Source organism: Trachypithecus francoisi, unplaced genomic scaffold (genome assembly GCF_009764315.1).
Source record: "Trachypithecus francoisi isolate TF-2019V2 unplaced genomic scaffold, Tfra_2.0 Lachesis_group0, whole genome shotgun sequence".
Lineage (NCBI taxonomy): Eukaryota > Metazoa > Chordata > Mammalia > Primates > Cercopithecidae > Trachypithecus > Trachypithecus francoisi.
Genome location: NW_022681453.1, coordinates 153,630,878 through 153,647,376, shown reverse-complemented (window position 1 = coordinate 153,647,376; position 16,499 = coordinate 153,630,878). Strand labels below are relative to the sequence as shown.

General features: G+C 44.8%; 1 protein-coding gene across 1 annotated transcript in view; it reads left to right on the top strand.

The window, feature by feature from the left end:
- CLSTN2 (calsyntenin 2) overlaps positions 1-16,499 on the top strand; it is a 625,554-nt gene that overhangs the window by 499,352 nt on the left and 109,703 nt on the right. Inside the window, exon 6 of the mRNA XM_033212488.1 lies at positions 12,883-13,068. Within this exon, the coding sequence (XP_033068379.1) occupies positions 12,883-13,068 (186 nt within the window). The remainder of the gene's footprint in view (positions 1-12,882; positions 13,069-16,499) is intronic.

Sequence of the window (16,499 nt, the reverse complement as noted above, 5' to 3'; positions counted from 1 at the left end):
TCCCACAAATAAGTGAGAATATGCAATTTTTGTCTTTCTGTATTTGACTTATTTCACTTAACATAATGATCTCCAGTTCCATCCATGCTGTTGCAAATAACTGGATCTCATTCTCTTTTATAGCTGAATAGTACTCCATCATGTTATGTACCACATTTGCTGTATCCATTATCTGTTAGTGGACACTTAGGTTACTTCCAAATCTTAGTTATTGTAGACAGTGCTGCAACAAACATAGGTGTGCAGATATCTTTTCAATACACTTGATTTCCTTTATTTGGGGTATGTACCTAGCAATGGGATTGCTGGATTAAATGGTAGCTAATTTTTTAGTTTTTTTGAGGAATCTCAAAACCGTTCTCCATAGTAGTTGTATTCATTTACATTCCCACCAACAGTGTTCAAGGGTTCCCTTTTCTCCACATCCTCGCCAGCATTTATTATTGCCTGTCTTTTGACTATGGGCCATTTTAACTGGGGTGACATGATATCTCCTTGCAGTTCTGAATTGCATTTCTCTGATGATCAGTGATGTTGAGCACCTTTTCATATGCCTGTTTGCCATTTGTAGGTCTTCTTTTAAGAAATGTCTATTCAAATATTTTGCCCATTCTTTGATTGAATTCCTAGAATTTTTTTCCTGTAGAGTTGCTTGAGCTCCTCATAGAATCTGGTCATTAATCCCATGTCAGAGGGGTAGTTCGCGTAGATCTTCTTCCATTCTGTGGGTTGTCTCTTCACTTTGTTGATTGTTTCCCTTGCTCTGCAGAAGCTTTTTTAACTTGATGTGATCCCATTTGTCCATGTTCACCTTGGTTGCCTGTGCTTGTAGAGTGTTGCTCAAGAAATCTTTGCACAGACTAATCAGTGTCCTAGAGATTTTCCCCAATGTTTTCTTTTAGCTGTTTTCATAGTTTGAGGTCTTATATTTAAGTCTTTAATTCATTTTGATTTGATTTTTGTGTGTGGTAAGAGATAGGGTCTAGTTTCATTCTTCTGCATATGCATATCCAGTTTTCCCAGCACCACTTAATGAAGAGACTGTCTTTTCTGCAGTGTATGTTTTTGAAACACTTGTCAAAAATAAGATCACTGTGGATGTGTTACTGTTGGTTTTTATCAGAGATATGGTGAGGTTTCCAATGCAGACTGTGAAGTAAGTAGATCAAATTGTCTAGAGAGATTCTGTGAGGCAGTGGACATAATAACCAGAGTTCACCTGGCAAAGGCACAATGTAGGTCTCCTTGGGGAGGGCCCCTTCTCCCCACCTTCCATGGAGCCCAGCCAGTCTGGACCCCTGTGGCCTGGGTGTTCCCTGGGCAGGTGAAGAGGGCCAGTCCTGGCCACATGAGCAGCAGGCATGGACAGTGGGGCCCCGGTAGGAGTGGAAGCCCAGGGAGACCTGTGTGGAAATGTGAAGAACCTGTCTGGGGCCTCTGAAAACTAAGGCATTCAGAGGAGGACTCATTTCTGATGAGTTCTTGGTTGGTGAAGGTTGGTATTTAGAGTAAAATGTGACGTCACTTTCAGCCACAGTTTAAGACAAGTATTATTATTTGGTTACTCTCATTTTAGTAACAAGGCTCTGCTGGTGGAGAGTGCTTGAGAAAGCTGTGTTCCTTCTCTGCATTCCCCAGTGCCAGTGTCTGTCTCTGGCCTGAGACTCTGCATCCCTGGTTGCAGCAGCCACCCTCACACAGGCTGAACCAGGCAGGCAAGGAGCAGGGACCTTCTACCTGCTGGGAGGTTTGGTTAATGACAGTCTCACACATGCTGAATCTTCCACCCTTGGTGAGCTTCTAGGGAAATTCAGCCCTTTTCTCAGGCTCTAGATCCAGAAGAAAATATTATAATAACAGTATGTCATCCCTTGTCAAATTCCAAGGCTTTTGCTCCTCAGGCTCTCAGCCTCCTTGGGTTTCTAACAACCTCATCAGCAAATGCCAACAAAGCGCTCCAGGTCTAATGCATGGGTGGGGCTCACACTGGCCAACAGGAGCCCTTTGTGACAACAGAAAGAGGCTGGCTGACTAGCTGCCCAGGTGGGCACCCCTAGGCAAGGAAGAAGGATGTTTCTCAGGCAAGATTTATGAGCTCTGCATTCTGTTAAGAGAACCTGAGGTAGTAAGTGGCAATTGGGCTGCCATGATATTTTTAATGTAATTTTTTTAATTATAATTTTTATCTTCATTTGAAAATAATTTAAAAAATAAACTCAATAAAAATTTCCTGCAGTTCAATTAATGCAGTATTGTCAATATTACATTGTTTTTTCCTTTCAATGCATAGTCATTTGAGCATTATGTTCTTTTTCCACTAAACCTTATGTCATATTTATTTCCCCACATCATAAAACCTCACTGACCCCCTCAGTGGCTGCATAACATCCCCTTCTATAGGTGTATCCAAATGTGCTTGACTGTGTCCTTGTAGTTAGAAAGGGCCATGTGATTATCATATGTCAGCATGCTTCTGTTGTTTTTTTAATGCAATGGCAATTAGTACAAAAGTCTTTGAATTTTGGTGACCTTTCTCTGGAGTCTATTTACTGGGCCAAAGTCTATGGTCATTTTGAAAACTGAGATCCATTTTGCCAAGCATCTTGCTAACCATTCGTGACAGTATACTCTCCTAGCCCTGTCAGAGAGCCACCTCTCCCACCTTCACACGTGGGAAATCGGGGGTCTCAGTGTATTCAACAGACTCTGGAGATTTAGACTGTATTTCCTGTAGAAGTGAGAATTTGATTTCAGCTTGAGACTCTTGTTCAGTGAAATGGAAAATCCTGCACGCTAGTACCACCTAGGAAAATGGCCCTTTCATTTAAAAAAAAAAAAAAAGTTTTGAAGCTGTGTGCAATTGATAGCTTAAAAAGAGATTTACATAACTAGAATATGAAAAAGTACACATAAGCCATCTTTACAAAACATTGAAAAATATGGGCATGAAAAGCTGTACCCTTCAATTGTGAATGTTTTTCAAAGCCATAAAAGTAAAGATTCTTCAAGAACCACTGCTCCATCTTTACACTAATACATTTGTCAAGAGATTTAAAAAATTGCCTGGCAGATGCTCATGTTTATTGTACATAAGAGAGAAGCATTTCTGTACATCCAAGAGAAGGTGCCCTGGTTGGCTGAGTTCATCGATCTTGGAAGGATTGTCTTTCAGAAGGGCTGCTTTGAAGTGCCTGGTTTCTGTACCTTTCCAGCATTGGTTCTGCTGGATGTGTTTCTGTTTGGGAACTGAGAAGGATGTGAGCTGAGGGTCTTTAGGGTTGAAGGGACTGGGAGAAAGCTGCAGCTGAGCCTGGGGTGGGTCCAGGCTTCTGAACACCACATAGTTCACTTCAACTTTGGCTGCTGACCCACGCCCCCCCCCCCCCCCAGAAAGCCAGGGTAAAAGGAAAGGAGGGCTTGGCATAGGCTCTAAAGAGGTGGTGCCCAACACTAGCAAGATTGGAGACTTGGTGGGTAATGGAGGCTCTCCTGCCGGCATGAGGGAACCACACAGAATAGGGCGGTTTCCTCTCACAGCATGGAAGGCTGAAGGCTGCCAGGAATGGAATGTGGTGTCTCAGAGGCCTGAGCCAGCCATCTCTCCAGTGCAGTCTGCTCAGCAAGCTGTCTTTACATGTTGCCCTTAACTAGTGGCACCAGTTCTCCTGGCTGGCAGGTGAGAGGCCAGGGAGGAGGGCCTGACATAAGCCTGGTCTTCAGCGAGGAGCTGCCTGCAGTTTCCCAGTTGCTACCAGAATAAGGCCCCAAAGTCTCTGCCAATGTGCATGACTTTGAGGTCTGCCAGATAGATGAGAAGCTTTTCTTAGGTCAGAGTCAGTCATCACAGTGTTGATTTGGGGCCAAATGATATCCCCTCTGTCATCAGGAAACTGGAAAGAACTTCATGAGCAAGACAAAATTTGAGAACAGATTTCTAGTTCTTTCATTTGACATTTATTGAGAATGTCTAGGGGACTAAAAAGGTTAAAAATGTATGGAACAATTGAAGCCAGTTTTACGTGCAGTTTCAGCATTCACATTTGTCCACAGACATTTCAATTCAGGTGGATGGGGGGTGTGCACACATACACAGCACACACGTGCACATGCAAACACACACGTGCATGCATGCACACACACACACATACAGCAGCCATGTCTCGAATCCTTTCCATTTTAATGCCTAGCAGCCTATCCTTTGGCAGCTGGTTGGGCTAAGCAGATGATTGATAAGTAAGGTGTACCATCCTGTGTGGGAACTGGAGTGTGCATGTCTATATGTCTGGGTGTATATCTGTGTGATTTTCATACATCTGATTGCTCACTCATTTCATAGATATTTGTTGGGCACCTTTTATATGCCAGGCATTGAATAGTGATGTACAAGTCATGCTCCTGAGTGGGAACGGGACATAAAGGAATAAGTAAATTCTCAGGGAGAGGCTGGGGTAGAGATTGGGGAGACTCATCAAGGTGAGGCCAGTACCAATAAGGGCTCCTTTACAAAGTCACCTGTGAGGTGGGACCTGGATGAGAAGAAGGACCAGTCCTAGGAAGGGCAGGGACCGAGTACACAGGCAGAGGAGCAGCAGCAGTCACAGCCTGGAGGCTTCACTGAGGATATAGCACAGAGATAGGTATCCTTGCCCCGCTTCCCTTTTGTACTTCATTGTCTCTTCTTAGTAGGAATTAAAAAGTAATAAAATACTCTTGTGAAAATAAAACATAGTAAATGGAAAAGGGTCAGGAATAAAGGAAAAGAGAGGATTCCTTATATTTGTAATTGAGTGCAGAGAATTCCTGTTTTGTTTCTTTTTAAATGGTACCTGTGTGTAAGCGTTTTTAATTGGAGAAGAAAAAGCCACATAATTTAATGCTCAAAAATGTGTGTGCCTATTATGTGTCAGACACAGGGATACGTGGTTTGCATTTATTATCTCATAGAAACCCTATATACAACTCTACAGTTGGTCACGATATCGTGAATGTTTGCATGAGTAAACATAGAGGGAAAATACGGCTTGCTCACAGTACACGATACCAAGTGGCAGAGCTGGAATTCACACCCAGGTCTGACTCCAAAGCCTTGATTCCTAGCAGTTAGGCTCTGTGGACTCCTTTGGGGGCAATTAATTAATGTCCCCATTCGACAGAAGAGGAAAGTGAGGCTCAGAAATGTTAAAGAATATGCCCAAGGTTGCTCAGCTGGTAAGGCAGGACCAGCTGCATAATTTGTGGGTCCCAGTATAAAATGGAAACAAGGGGCCCTTTGTTTAAAAATTATTAAGAAAGTTAAGACAGCCACAGCAGAGCGTTCAGCCAAGATGGGGCCCTTCTGAGCATGAAACTGGTTGTACAGCCAGGGTTGAAGTTCCGGTCTCCCTGACCCCTCACCAGCCCTGCCTCCTTCCAGCTGAATTTCCAACCTGATAGTTGTAGACCCATAATAGCAATTGATGAAATGTAAAAAGAATATGAATTCCCAAAAGCAAGAAGCAAGACATTCTTTTCTGGTTTTGACTTAGAAGTTGTCCAGCCTGGCACAAGTGCTGGCTCTGCACCAACTGGCTGTGGGAACTTCAGAAAGTGACTCTCTCTCTCCCCAGTCCGGTTTCCTCTCCCATAAAGGGGGATAACATTCTCTCACGGAAGTTTCAGGACCTGCCCTAGGAGATCCAGGAATAGTCCTTTCCTTGTCTCTCCTGAGAGCAGGATTTGTGACAAGGAACCAAAATTTGGAAGCCTAATAAAATAGCCCATGTTTCTTAACCACTCATTGTTTGTCAGGTACTCTGCTAAGCATTTCACGTTTATCATCTTACTTAGTCATCTCAACATCCCCACGAGATGTAGCTGTGCTGTTTTCCCACTTTGCAGATGAGAAAATTGAGGCACGGAGAGGTTAAGTAATTTGTCCCAGGTGCAGCATCTGGTAAGCAGAGAAGGCAGGGCCTGGAGCTAGACATCTGACCCCTCACTTTCAGTCTCTGCACTCTGTTGTCTAAGTGACACCTTGGCCCTACCCACTGTTGGGTCCTGAGGAACTCATCCCTAGAGGCCATGCAGAGAGCGGAGAAGAGGCGAATCTCAGAAGTCAGCTTCTGTCACTCCTTTCCACAAAGGCCTTGAAGAGTCTGTTTCTGATGCTCTAAATAACCCACTCCCTGGCTCAGCATCCAAGGTCCTTGTCATCTGGCCCCAAAGTGCCTCACCCCACACCAGGGCCCCATGAAGCCCTCTTGAGCCTCACATATGTCTGCACCTTCTGAGGCATGGCAGCTGCTGGGTTGTACACTCAGAAATCGAAGTATTATTCACATCATTTCCATCTGAATGGCACCACTTGAACCTAGAGCTGTACAGACACAAGGCCCTGAAGAAGACACCCTGGAGTTCTCTTCTAGTCTGGCATTCCCCTCATTCTGCAATGCTGTATTAACTATGTCTGTTATTTTCTAGTATATATTCTGATGTTTTGACATCTGGGGGCCTTACTGACCCTGGAGGGACTGCTCCTCTTGGGATTGGCTGATTCTCAGAGATCCTAAACATCTCACCCTCTCACTTCTTATATGCACTCCAGCCAATCTGGAGCCCACACCCCCAAACATCCCTTTTTGGGGCTCTCACACTCTGGGACACCATTCACCTGCCCTAATCACCCCAGGGTCAGGTACCAGACAACTATGCCCAAGAACTGGCTGGAATTATTCAAACTAGCGAATATTAAAATGCTTGCCCTGCCTTACTTGTTTCTTCCCATGGAAGCCACAGTAACGCCTTGTGCCCACAGTTTCTCACCCTCCTTCTGCCTCCTGGCTGACACTGGTTCTCCTCTGCCCTCTCCCCTGCCTGTGGTGTGGCATGCTCCCTGAATCTGAATCTGTCCAGTTGCAGGGTTAACACTCTTAAATTTTACTAAATAGAATTGAACTAAACTTCAGTGAATTGAAGTTAGTTCCCTCTGGTGTGGCCCTGTCAGTGGTGACGCCTGCATGGATTGATCGAGGGGTGGCTATCAGGAGTATTCTGCTGTTCTGGAAATGAACACCAGGACTAGCCCAGCTGCTGAATGATGACTTTGAAGCAGTCTGGATACTTCACACCCACACTAAACATCCTATGTATGGCTCCTTACTGGTCCTGCAATTAAATCCAAACCTCTTCCCCAGCATTCATCATCTGACCTTCATTTACCTATGCAGCCCATCTCTGCTTCCTGACCTGCCCCCAATTCAGATGCACTGGATGGTCAATGGAGATGACGGCACTCACTGCTGAGCAAAGGTACCCTCCTAGCTTCTTCCAGTAGGAGAGGAAGACTCTTGGTGCCCAAATCCAAGCCACCCATCCCTTAGAGAAAGTCCTAAAAGATGGCAGATAGTGAATGCTTACATATCTGGCTGCAATGTCAGCTGTCTGAACAGTTCCTGTTCTGGGGTACCCCATTCCCATCCCTCTCACTCCCCAGAATCCCAATATCCAGCCACTCACTTTGTGTGAACCCAGCAATTTCCTAGAAATCCTGATGCATCTCCAGCCATTGGAAGCTGAGACCAGGAAGAACCAGAGGCTCCTGTGCGTGCACATTTAAGGAAGGAAGCATGTCTTTGCCACACCTGCCTCTTTCCCTTTTATTCTTCTGCATCGTTTTTGACCACAGAATTGGGATAATGGACTGAACGTCTTAGATTACAAGAGCCCCAAAGCCTATGCTTTCCAGAAATCTCTTAGATTAGCTTTATTCCCTCTCTAGGCATCTAATATAAAACTTCCAAGTGGTTAATGTTCTCCTGATAAGAAAACATAAGCTACCCAAATGTAGAGGTAGTTATAATAAAATCATCATCTTTCTAAATTCTTAATCCACAAAGAAGGGGTTTAAATCCCAATAGCTTTTTCAGGAATACTTACAGGGTAGTTTAGGCCCAATTATTAAAACAGTGGGCAGGCTGCTCCCTTTCTCTTCACTTAAGAAAAAAATTGAACCACAATTCATAAAGTAGTCTCTAGGCCCTTTATAAACTAAAAAGATTTTGTGTCCAAGCAGGACAGTTCAGAGAAGTTTGAGACACTCATGAACCAATGGGTGGGATATTTCCATACCGAGCCTTCATGGGCAGGTCTCTGTGTTAGGCCCTTAGCCTGGCATATCTCGTGCTACCATAAGCCCAGGAGGGGATATAATTTTCCCCAATCTGCAGATGAATCAATGGAGGCTATAAGATGATGGCAGCTTTGTTGGATTCACATGACTCACATTTGGCAGAGCTGAGATTCAAGCCTGGATTTCTGCAGTCTTCAGTGTCAAAGCAAACCTCCAGCCCATAAGTTGCCCTCAAGGTCAGACACTGATAAAACTGACAATACTTCTTGATCTTTTGCCAACATTGGGATTATCACTGTTTTGGTTTTAAATATCAGCATAAATTGAATGTCAAACATGAATCTGTAAAAATTATAGTTGTCTCAGTTCTGGCAAATCCTCAGAATAATGGAGGAGCTTTTGTAAAAACAGCTGTGTGGCCTGTAATCCCAGTACTTTGGAAGGCCGATGTGAGTGGATCACCTAAGGTCAGGAGTTCGAGACCAGCCTAGCCAACATGGTGAAATCCCATCTCTCCTAAAAATACAAATATTGGCTGGGTGTGGTGGCAAGTGCCTGTAATCCCAAGTACTAGGGAGGCTGAGGCAGGAGAAGTGCTTGAACCCAGGAGGCAGAGGTTGCAGTGGGCTGAGATAGCACCATTGCACTCCAGCCTGGGTGACAAGAGCAAAATTCCATCTCAAAAAAAAAAAAAAAAGAAAGAAAGCTATGTGGCCTTGGGTAAGTCACACCAATTCTTAGCCATGGTTTTATCATTTGTGCAATTAAGGTAACACTCCCCCACTGGGTCCCTGAAAGGATTAAGTGAAAGGATAGATGTAAAAGTGCTTGACACCTTGTCGATGCTTAGTCATTGATTTCCTCTTATTTCTTGCAATAAGTGTTACTGAATAAACGATAATTTACCAATAATATATCTATTGGACGTAGTCCTTATGTTTGTTGCTGAAATGACTCTGCATGTAATCCCCCCAAAATCCGAGGTGGTAGATACAAACTTTATGGAAGATGAAACTGAGGCTTACAGAGCATAAGTGATTTGCCCAAAGTTACACAGTAAGTGGTAAGCGTGGGATTTAAACTCAGGTATGCGGAATTAAACATTCACGCTTTTAAGAACCATGCTATCCTACCCTCCAGGAGATAAGGAGGGACAGACACATCGAGTGGTAAAGGCTGAACTTGATGACTTGCCTTTTGCTCTCTTAACCCCACCCCAACTCCTTCTTGGAAAATGGAAGATGTTTGTATGAGCGTCTCACTCTCTCAAGGACACTGTGCTCAGAAAGCTTCATTGATTTCTTTTACTATATGGTTGCAATTTTGCCTGCTCCTCATAAACCCTCAAAAACAAGCCTCTTGAGGCCACCAAAGCAACTGGCAATTGTGATGTTCCTAAAACTCTTTTATACCTGATTTCTCCCTGGTGGCCAGAGAGGGCCCTGCCCTCCCAGCTAGGGGGTGAGCGAGAGGATGAAGACCCTAGAGGATTGTGCTTCCTGGCTTTTCCCTTCACGATTTACTTGCTTGTTTATTTGAACTCCTTTTCAAAAGATTTGAGGTGGAATTTCTCATCATAGATAACTACCAAAATATCTAGATGAGAAAGAGATGCCTGCAGCCTCTGCCGAATAAAGGAAATCAGTGAATTGGGTGTCCTGGATTTCTCGAGAGAAGAGGCTTCCAGAGACCGTGACCAGAGGGGAGGTATTGTGAGAGGGCTCTCCTGAACTAGCAGAAACAGGGGAACCTCAAGACTGGTGCTGCAGGGTGCACACCAAGCTCCTGCTTCCAGCACAAAACTGCTTTCTCCATTTTCAATTGACAGAAAGGGAGTTTATGGAGGGTTTGGGGAGAGAGGAGAGAGAGATGGTTCTATATAGAGAAGGGATAGATGGTTCAGCAGGAGTGAAGATACAGGCAGGTGGGGTCAGTACCAGAGAAGCTGCAAACAAGCCATGGATTCTGTCTGCAGCTCAAGAAGTACTACCAAGGCAGCAATCAAGGTTAGATGTCTGGGGCTGCCCAGATCCGCCCAGCAAATATTTCCTATCAAAAGATAGCCTGTAGGATTCTGTCACAGTTTCTACCACTAGTGAGCATCTACTCTGTGCCAGGCACTGACTAGCACGATGGGGCCTCAGAGGCACCATGAAGCTTGGAGTCTAATGCTACAGTCTAATGTTGAAAATACTGCAGAAGCATGGAGGAGAGAGGGCACCAACCTAGACTGGAGAAATCCCAGAAGGCCACATGGAGGAGGTGGCAAGAGAGATGGTGATAGAAAGGGAGCCTCAAGTAGAAGAAACAGCACATTCAAATACACAGTGGCACGAAACATTTTGTACCTAGGACACTACACAGTTGGCCATGTGTGTAGAGGGCTTCCTATAGCACTATGACTTTAGATCCACCAGACAAAAAGCCACCTTTTGCTCCAGTGGTTTGTCCTTAAGATTGCACTTGAGGCTTTTGGAGCATGGGCTGCAGCAACTTCATGATCTCATCCTCTGGGAGGGGATGGGCTAATCCAGATACAGCTCCTAAAGACTATGAGGAAAATAACATAGAATTGGGGATGTTCTCCTTTACAATTAGTCACTCTCATCCAAACATCTCTTATTGTAAGTACCCTAGGGATGAATCTCACAACCGTAATGTGCACTCTCTTCCTGTGAGACACTCTGAGAAAACCCCGTAAAGGGCAGCTGGTGACCATGGGGGCTCAGAGCTAAAGTCAGATTGCAAAGGTACCTGCAATGTGTCAAAGTTGTGATGGATGGGGGCAGACTGTCTTCTTCCTTGCCAGGGAACAACATTGATCAGTCTCTACTGCATGCAATGCACACATTTTCACATTCAGTCCCTACCTCAATACTGTAAGGTCAGTGCTGTGGTTCCCATTTTCTTGATGAGATGCCTGAGGCTTGGAGACCTTCAGTAACCTGCTCAAGAACTTTCTGACCTTACAAAGACAAGCCAAGATTGTTGTTGCATCTGCTTCACACATGCTTCCCTGAGGCTTCCCCCAATGCATTTGTCCTTGATATTCAGGCCTCAGCTCAGAGGTTAACTCTCAAGCTAAACGAGCCCCTCACTATCACTGGCTTTTCCTTTCATAGCACTTACTCCTCTCTGTTAGAGCAGCACAGGCTTATTCATCACCTGCCTCTCTCCCTAGGCTCCTGACTTGTTCACTGCTGTACCCTTTGTACTCCAAGCAGAGCCTGGCACATAGAAACAAACCCTGAACAAATGGTTGCTCAGTGAACAAAGCCATCTGGCTAGGCCCAAAGCCCAGCCTCTTCCAAGATACTGGTATCACATGGTGGTGCCAATGGCCCACTGGAAACTGAGGAGTCTTCTGGTAACCGCAGCCTGATACCGAGTCCCACAATGAAGGACTTTCTGAGTTTCTCATGGGTGAGGTCAGGCAACTTCATAGATTTTTATTTCTACTTCAGCAAAGGGATATCATCTAGCAATGTTGTATATGACAAACATTTGGGATTAGTAAACTAATAGCACCCATAGTTCACATTGCTTGATGACTCAGAATCACTCTTCTGCACATAAATCTGGCTGAAGATGGCTGCACAGCCATCTCAGATATGTGTCCTCACAGAGCATGGGATGCCCGCTGTGGCAGGCAAACACACGTCATCAGTCACTGGGAGCTTCCCTGGAGTCCGCTCTGACTTTCAGGTGCTGCTGTTAGTGTATCAGTCAATTCCTGTGTACACTCACTTGTAGAGTTTGTATGTGTTGATTGCTCTGTTCTTGCATGGTGCCATTTTAATTGTGATTTTGTTCCTCTCTAATGCTTTATCATCTCCACATTATTGTTTCACTAAAAAGCAGTGACAAGACCATGAGACCTACTTCAGTGACTCACAGTTCTGAGTGTCTGAGAATCCTTTCACCCTACCTTGTGACCTCACGAGATGCCTGAACAACCATGCTTTCTTTTGTTTTATAACAAGACACATGCCTTCCTAAAAATTACCACGTGAGGCAAAGTTGAAAAATGGGGCCAGAGGCACAACACTCAAAAATATCATCAGTGGCACATGAAAAAAAGGAGAAAGATAAAACATTAGCACCATATTACACAAATACTACAATAATTATGGCACCTTACCTTGAGGAGATCTGACGTTTGCCTGTGAAGTGAATGTAAGAAGGGTTGCCTCCCCCAGGTACTGAAATAATCTGTGCCACAAGCTCCCGTGACACAAATTTACTCTATAACAAACCTGCACTTATACACCTAAACCTAAAATAAAAGTTAAAAAATACACCTTGAGATACTAAAGAAAAGGTTGGGGATGGTGGGGGTTGCCTCTGGTGTGTTGTTGTGAAGTCCTTGAAGGAGTGTCTGGGAAATGAATGAAAAGTTGTGACTGCAGCCATGGACAGGTGTGGCTCACAACACTGGTGAACTGAGTAGCTGGTATATGTTTGAGGGTGTGACTGTGTGTGTGTGTGTGTGCGCGTGCACTCATGTGAGCATGCGTGTGCCCGCACATGTTTTGTGTGTTCCTGCGTGGCTCAGTGCAGCTGGGTGCAGTTTTCTGCATTTGCCTAGTATTTCTCAGGGAGGAAACCTTGCATAAGCAAATGTAAAACTGCCATTATTCTCAGACTGTTCCCTAATATCTAATATATGTGTTGGGGCAAATAATTCATTGGAACAAATTCACACTTCTAAAAGAAATGTTCCAGCAAAACTGACTGCACCTGATTCACTTTTCATCCTTTCCTTGTTTGTTTAGACTGGACCAAAAGGATTGAGTACCAGCCTGGCTCCGGGAGCATGGCCCTGTTCCCCAGCATCCACCTGGAGACGTGCGATGGAGCCGTGTCTTCCCTCCAGATCGTCGCAGAGCTGCAGACTAATTACATTGGGAAGGGTTGTGACCGGGAGACCTACTCTGAGAAATCCCTTCAGAAGTTATGTGGTAGGTTTTTCCCTTTGGGGATTTTTTTAATTAATTGCTTTTAAATGATGTATACCAAAAAAAGCATACCTTATTATCTTAGGGAAGAATCCGCCCTCCCTTCCTGCACCAATATGTGTAACTCCTGGATGGATTTTAAGTTTACTTATGGCAGACGGGTTGGAAGGCCCAGCTTTTGGCACTAGACTCCTGACTCAAACTCCGTTTATTAGTTATGTGACTTTGGGCAAGTGACATGGAAAGGCAAAGCCTTTGCTCTTCTTTGGTAAAACAGGGATTAAATGGCACAATACTTTCAAGAGTACCTAGGGCATGGTCCAAAGAAACACGAGTTCCTTTCTGCCCCACTGGTTTAGAAGAAGCTACCAGACCAGACCCAGTACGAAGAGTTAGTAGTGTCAGTCAGCTGGAAAGAGATTGGTCTCCTCCCCAAAGCGCCAGCTATATAATTTGTGGGGCCCAATGCAAATGAAAATTTGGGGCTCTTTTTCAAAAATTAACAAGAGTTTTAAAACAGAGAGAGCAAAGCATTAAACCAAGTATACACAACTAAGCATTGGACCCTATGTGACTACTCAGGTTGTTATTGACAAAGCTGGTCTTGCCAAAGATGGAGTCTTTCCATACACAGTATCACAAAGCCAATACACAAAACCAAAAGTGAGTGTCAAGCAGTGCAGGCTTTATTCAATGGCCGTGGAATTGAAACCAGGAGCATGGCTCACAATCAACTTCTCAACAAGTGAGGGTGAGAGGCTTAAGATACAGGATTTCTCTAATGAAGGAGTTGACATGAAAAGCAAAGGAAAGAATATTCATGTCTTTTCCAGAAATGGGTAGTGAACCTCCTGGAACCAGTAGTACTGCCTCCCTTTTAGTCCTTTTAAGGCTTCTTCCAGTCATTGTCGTGGCAACTGTCATTTGTCATGGTGCTGGAGGGAGTATCATTTAGCATGGAAATAAAATTATTATGAAGCCTGAGGTCTTTTTGAAGTCCTTTGGTCAACTATCTTGGTTCTATGTACCAGTCTCAGCTGGTCTGGTTGCAAAGGGAACTTTTTATCACAGGCATTCTGTGTGTTAAAGATAAGCAAAGTTAGGACAGGGTAGAAATTCAACTCTGTCATGTAGTCATTGCCCTGGGTAACAAGGTCACATGCCCATGAAGCTGAGTCTGTCTGCCCACAGCAGTGAAGAGCTTGGGGTGAGGGTGAAGGTGGACAAAGGAAGATACTCACTTGTGAGGGACAGAGAGGGCTTGTTGTCATTTGGCTGTGAGATGGCACCCCAAGAAAGGAGGCAGGCTGGGAGTTAGGAAGCAAAACTGACGGAGGAGTGCTCTGAAAGGTGGATATGGAGGAAAGCCAGCTCCACTGGGCACCTGCTGTGCGTGCCCTGCCAGCCTCTTCACATGCATTACTTTATTTAGTTCTCCTGCTTCACCATGAGGAGGTCACCCATCCCATTTTAGAGATGAAAAATTTGAGGCCCAGAGAGTGAAAATGACCTGTCTCAGGTCACACAGATAGAAAGCAACAGAGCCAGGAATTGAAAGTAAGTCTGTCTGAATGATGGGTGTTTTAGCTCAGTATCCACTAAGGCTATCCATCCAGGCCTCTGGAGCTAGAATGTAAATCTCTCAAGTGAGTCTGTGGAATGAGAAAATGAGCATCTCATAAGGTGAGAAGCACCTCATGTGCTTTGTAACTCAGACTGTTGACGTGTTGATGGGCCTCCTTCGCTCCTACTGCTGCACATAGTTCATTTCTTCCTTGTTCTCTCCCACAATACTCAGGAACTCACACTGGACTCTCTAGCCATGTTTGGGAGCTTAGGAAAGGGCTTACTCTTACACTGGGCTTGTATTTGGAGGTAACCGCATCTCCTCCAAAAGAAAGGGAGGCTGCGAATGCACAGTCTAGCCTGCCTTCCCCCAAGGTGGGCCTCTCCACTACTATCTTTGGGGCAGTTTTTCTCCCTCAACTTTCACACACACACACACACACACACACACAAGCACACACACCCCTTCACCCACACTGTTCTAACTCAAGGAACCAAGTAAAAATATTTAGAACTGAATGTGAAATAAACCCTGCTTGATATTGTCGTGTTCCATTTTTCATGTCACCTGGCTGGCAGGGAAGGCCTATGGGACTGCAGACCTCTCCAGAATGATGCAGTAGATCGGAAAAATCACTACAACTTCAATATTCCATACAGCTCTTGCAAAAATGGTTGTAAGGCAGAAAACGGCCTCTAGTCCTCTCCTCCATTCTGTGGCAGAGAAGCCATCTAAGATGACATCTTAGTTTGAAGGAATACCCCATTTTGCTCCCCATGCACCTGAATTAGAAGTCAACTCAACCCCAGGCCACTGTGGGTTAGCATCATTTCCTAAACTCCTCCAGGTTAGAAGAGATGATGGGATCAGCTTGTTAAAGATCAGATGAGCCCAAGGGCACACACTTGTGATTTGATTTTAAATGTTGCTGGGGAGAGATGGGGAGATAGGGAGTGTGATAAGGATTTCCTGAAGGAACAAATTTTCGAACAAAATTGCATCTCATATGTTAACACAGTTCATTCTATCTGTGCTGCCAACATTGCCTGGCAGGACAGGTTAATTCATCCAGCAAGGCAGTTTCCCCTAAGATGCGGCCTTATTTGGTGCTGGGCGCTGCCCTTTGAAGGACAGAAGTCTGTGCTTCTCTCCATAGCACTGCTCCCCACACCTATGAGAATCCTGTACCAATAACCCTGCTGAGCAGGCTCAGTCCTGCCTCTACATTAGAAGCCTGGCTTTTGAACTGCACTGGAGGAGAGCTCAGATAAAAAGGGTGAAAGCAAATGAGTGAGGCCCAGATACAAATCCTATCCTGGGGTCAGCTTCCATGTAGGGACTCATGTTCTCTCCACCCGTAAGGGAAATGTAGGCTGGATCACTTCTACAATGGAAGCTGGGTTATAATGCCTGACTCCTGTAGGGTACTTTTGGTTCCAGAGACAAGTTTCTGTGTGTCTTCAGTGGATGGTAGACAAGCTTCTTGCTGGGATTCCCAACTGGGGAGCTGCCATGACCATTTAAGCCTCAGTATTCATGCATTTTTCATCCTACAAATCTTTATTGACTTTGGATGGAAACAGGGAGATCAATTAGGGTATTGGAGCCATGGTCTAAGCAAGAGATAATGAGTTCTGAACCAGGGGAGTGGCAGGAAGGAGGAATTTAAGACAGACTTTGGAGACAAAATCAGCAAGATTCAATGATTGATTAGTTGTCAGGAGTAAGAGAGGAGTCTAAAAAGGTTCTTGTGTGAGTGTCTAACTGAATGAGGGTGCTGCCAACCAGAGCTAGGTATCCAGGATCAAGGGCAGATCTAAGGGACAACGGCAGCAGTTGCCTGTGGTATACCCAGGTGTGGGCACCA